The sequence below is a fragment of the Lipotes vexillifer genome, unplaced genomic scaffold, assembly GCF_000442215.2.
Source record: "Lipotes vexillifer unplaced genomic scaffold, Lipotes_vexillifer_v1.1 scaffold230, whole genome shotgun sequence".
Classification (NCBI taxonomy): domain Eukaryota; kingdom Metazoa; phylum Chordata; class Mammalia; order Artiodactyla; family Lipotidae; genus Lipotes; species Lipotes vexillifer.
Window position 1 is genome coordinate 4,583,445 of NW_006775143.1, and position 4,828 is coordinate 4,588,272.

The following is a 4,828-nucleotide window of genomic DNA, read 5'->3' on the forward strand; positions in this document are numbered from 1 at the left end:
CTCGCTCTTTCCCCAAAACCCAAGAGTTTAGGGGAAGAGTAGTGGGGAGAGAAGTGGTCTGAGAATATGGACACCAGGTTCTAGTCCCAGTTCTGCCACCGACACGCTATGTGACATTAGGCAAGTTCCTTAACATCTCCGAGCCTCAGGCTCCACATCCATAATGAAAGGCTTGGAGATGGTCTCTGAGGCCCTTTCAAGCAATAATGATGATAATGATGGAGCTGTCATTTATTAAGCCGTTACTATATACAGGGCAACATGCTAAGGGCTGTACAAACATTAACCCTCACAACCCTATGAAGTGGGTTTTGCACATTTTATGACTATGTCCATTATATGAGTGAAGAAACTGAGGCTCCGAGAAGTTAAGTAACTTGCCCAAGCGCACACAACTTACAAGTGGTAGAGTCAGGATTTGAACCCAGGTCTTTGTGACTCTAAAGCCCTGGCTCTTCACCACTATATGGCTGCGCCTTTGCTAGAGTCCCAACAAGCCTACCACTCATTCATTTATTCAGCACCTTCCCATACCGGGCCCTGGGCCTTGTCCCTAACAAACTCTTCAGCTAAGCAGTCGAAACAGAATGGTCAGAACTGGGATGGGGGAGCACATAACCCAGCCCGGTGGGTGGTGGGACTTCCCAGAGGGAGTGACGCTGAGCCGGGGCCTGAAGGAGAAGCAGATGGACCCTGGAATTCTCCCAGTTGTGGTGCTGAGGATTTGTACAGGAAGAGAACCAGGATGCCCACTCTCCTTCTGCTCACTAGGCCTCCACTGACTTGCCCTGGTGCCCAGGGGCCCGTTGTGGGCTGGTCCCAGCTGGAGAATGGGCCTGTGTCACTGTGGAGGATGACCCATAGGTACAAGGGCTGCAGTCGGGAGAACCAGGCTTGAGATCAGACAGAGGACCGCTGCTTCCCAGCTCTGAGACTTGGCAAATTATTCAACCTTTTGGAGCCTCAGTTTGCCCATCTGTAAAGTGGGGGAGTGATGATGGTAGCTAGACCAGTGGCTTGTTGGATTTGATCAACTAATGCATGAAGACCCTGAGCAGAGGGCCTGGCTCAGGAGATGCCTCTCAATGTCATGGTTACCATCAATATTGCTGTCACCCAGTGGGGGGCCGCTTGTCTCCTCTGCAGTGGTCCCTGAGGGAAGCTCAGTGCTGCGGGAGGCTTGTGGGGGCCCAGTGACTTAGACATAATCCTCTCCTGACGTCTCTGCCTCCTCTTCCAGGTGATGCTGGCACCAAGGACCCACTGGGACCATCTCACACTGAGACCCAGCGATGTCCCCTGTGTGGTCGAGTTGGGTCCTCCTCCAAGGGGGAGGGCCCAGACTCAGCCAGCTCTGGTAGGGACAGATGCTCCGTCTCTTCCCCCAGCTCCCCTGGATTCCGGTGTGGGCCCCTGGGAGGGGGCATTTAGCCGGGGTGACAGCTTGCGCAGTCTGGGATGGAGCAAACTGGTTGAGAGTTGGCTTCCCCAAAGCGAGGCACTCCCGGCATGGCCGGCCCCGTGTCCAGCTCTCATGGGGCTGGTGGGGCTGGGAGGACCCTCTGTTCTCTGTTAGATCTTCCCAAGTGGTGAGACTGTGTCTCTCTGGTGTCCCTCCCTGACAGCCCCAGAATTGGCCGCCACCAGGAGAAACGTACCTTCTACCTCCAGCCCCAAACAAAGGAGCAAGCGGACAGGGTCGTCACCCGGGCCGCCTCCTGCACTGTGGTATCTGGCTGCCGCGCCCTCAGCACCAGCCCCTCCTGCCTTTGCCTACGTCTCCTCGGTTCCCCTCGTGCCTTATCCATCAGCCACTGTGTAAGAACCTGCCGTCCCAACCCTCCTAGCCTTTCTGTCTGAATCGCTTAATAATTAGCATTCAGACCTGAGTTGGGTAGCTGAGAACTTGGGCACTGAGTAGTCCTGTGTTTCCCCCCGCCGACACTCATGCCGTCACTCAACAAACCCTGAATGCTCCCTGGGCACCAGTGAGAGTGCTTGGCCCTGGGGACCCAGCAGTGAAGGAGGCTGGCAGAGGGCCCTGACCTCTTACAGCTTCAGGGGGACCTAGGACCTTAACCATCTTCCATCTCCTTATGGGACTTCTCAGAGAGCAAGTAATACTTTTTCAAAAACTAGGCTTTATTTTTAGAACAGTTTTAGATTTATAGAGAAATGGAACAGATAACACAGAGAGTTCTCCTATACCACCCCCCAAACACAGTTTCTTCTGTTATAAACTTCTCACCTTGATATGGTATAGTGCAGTTAGTGAACCATGATTAATACATTGTTTATTAACTAAAGTCCACAGTTCGTCCAGGTTTCTTAGCTTTTACCTGAAGTCCTTTTTCTGTTCCAGGATCCCCCCCCCGCCACCCCACAAGTTACCACATGCATTTAGTTGTCACATCTCCCAGGCTCCTCCTGGCTGAGACAGTTTCTCAGACGTTCCTTGTTCCCGACGGCCTTGACAGTTTATAGGCATACTGGTCAGGTCCATGGCCAGAGGAGCAATCACTTTTTACATGGATTTGGATGTACCATCAGTCAAGACAGAAGAAGCACAGCAGTTGAGGCGGAAATGGTCCAGGTTTTAGAGTCAGAGCTGTACTGGAATCCGGTCTGCCACTTATTAGTGGTGTGGCCTTGGTAAAGGTACTTCCTCTCTGAGCCTCGCTTTCCCCATCTGTTAAATGGGGTCAGAATCTCAGTCACGTACAGTTGTATGAGGATTAAGTGAGGCAGGTGGCAAGAGCCCCACGAGCTGTTTGTGGGGTTCGTAGTGCAGTGCCAGCAAATGCTCTTTGCTGAATAAACAGCAGCTTTTGTCATCACAGCAAATGCTGCTGCTGTTAATATTGTCATTAGTAAGAGGAAAAGATGAGGAAAGGTGGCTTCAACACGATGGGATTGTGCAGGAAAAAAAAGGCCTGGACCCTGGAACTAGGAGACCTTTCTTCTTCTCCTGACTGTCATCAACTAGTTCTATGCCTCAGTTCCCCTCACTGTAAAATGACTGGGTCAGGGGTCCTCTTCAGTGGTGTGTTGTCAGAAGCCTGTGTCTGTGAGCAGCAAGAGGCCAGAGTTTCCATCAGGGCTGGCGCTTGGCAGGAGCAGAGGCCCAGGCACCATCCAGCTCCATGAGGAGTCCTGCCTACAGTGCGGTTTCTTGCTTTCCTCTCAGCTGAGATGGGGTGGGTCGTTAAGGAACCCTCCGCCCCAGCAGTTAAGAGAGGCCATACTGCATGCTCAGGCTTCTGATTCGCTGGACAGGAAAGGGTTTGCCTGGAATTTGGTGGCCCAGGAGAAAGCTCTGAGCGTCCACGGTAGCCATGGGTCTCTACTTCTGAGGCCATTCCAGATCTTCCAGGCTCAGACCTGTGGGCGGAACTAGCCAGGTTGATGTCCTCAGGCCTGGACAGGCCGTGGGGAAGGGGAAAGACCCTGAGCTTTAGTGCCCAACAGACCAGGCCAGCAGGTCACTTTGCTCCTGTGCCTCAGTTATTCCCTCTGTGAAATGGGTTGTGGAGAGGATTAAATGAACTGATGCATAGCAAGCCCATAGTACATAGAAGGTGGCCAGTAACCATAGTGCTTCTAATGCTACTGGAATTGGGGCTGATGCCACCCTGAAGTTTCTCCAGCTGCCCATCAGCAGGACTGAGCATGCTCAGTGGCTGAGGCCAGGAACCCTTAGAAAGCTGAATGGGCCTGTGCTGCCGCCTGCTGGCCAGCCACGTTATAGCCTCTGCACCAGAGGCTTTCTAGCCAGTTTTTTGGTTTGGGGGGGTTTCTTGGTTGTTGTTTGTTCTGTTTTGTAGCTTCTGCCCCAGGGGGAGTTTGGGGTAACTTTCAGGCCAAGCTGGTCATCAGGATTATCAGAAGGCAGGGGTGTGTGGGAACCCAGTAGTTACACCAGCTAGTCTGCCCTTAAAGGAGGGAACTGGATTCAAGAAGCCCATTCATTCAGTTCAGATGATACGTATCGGCATCTCCTGGGAGCTAATTAGCTCTGGGTTTAAATCCAGTACTGCTCCTTCCAGCTCTTTGACTCTGGGGGGGTCCTCAGTAGCTGACATTTACAGAGCGCTGGGCATACAGAGCTTTTAACCTGAATTTTCCTGTTGGATCTACCCTGGGTGGTAGCTAAATATGGCTGTTTTCCATGGAGAAACGGACCCCTTGAAAATGGTGTAGCTTGTTCATGGTCGTGCGGGTGGCCAGGATTTGGGGAGCTTCCCGCATCACTTAGCTTCTCCAAGCTTCACTTCGCTCATCTGTAAGATAAGTATAAAAGTACCTACCGAATAATCAAGACAGTGCTGGTAAAGGACTTATCTCAGAGCCTGGCAAATGGGTCCTGAGGATGAGGATGCCAGCCCCAGGCCAGGCGCTGTGTTTAACTGAGGAACTGCCAAACTGCTTTCCAAAGTAGTGGCACCGTTTTACATTCCCACCAGCAGTGTTGGAGGGTTCCGATCTCCCCACATCCTCACAGACACTCATTGCTGTCTTTTTGCTTTTAGCAATGAGTGTCTCTGAGGACACCCAGTGGGTGGGGAGTGTGTGAAGTGGCATCTCATGTGGTTTTGCTTTGCATTTCCCTGCTGGCTAATGATGTTGAGCATCTTTTCATGTGCTTGTTGGCCATTTGTACATCTTGTTTGGAGAGACATCTGCTCAGATCCTAGCAAAGCCCTTTTTTCACACTGTGCAATAATGCAATTTAGAAAGTGAAGGGTCAGGAATAAGACCAGAGTTTACAGCGTGCCAAGCAAAACACCAGTGAATGTCTCCAGCCAAGTTCTCCTAAACCCATTCCTGC

General features: G+C 51.9%; 1 protein-coding gene across 1 annotated transcript in view; it reads left to right on the forward strand.

Moving 5' to 3' along the window:
* AKNA (AT-hook transcription factor) overlaps positions 1–4,828 on the forward strand; it is a 37,340-nt gene that overhangs the window by 31,652 nt on the left and 860 nt on the right. Inside the window, exons 19-20 of the mRNA XM_007449733.1 lie at positions 1,241–1,357; positions 1,626–1,818. Coding sequence (XP_007449795.1) covers positions 1,241–1,357; positions 1,626–1,818 — 310 coding nt within the window. The remainder of the gene's footprint in view (positions 1–1,240; positions 1,358–1,625; positions 1,819–4,828) is intronic.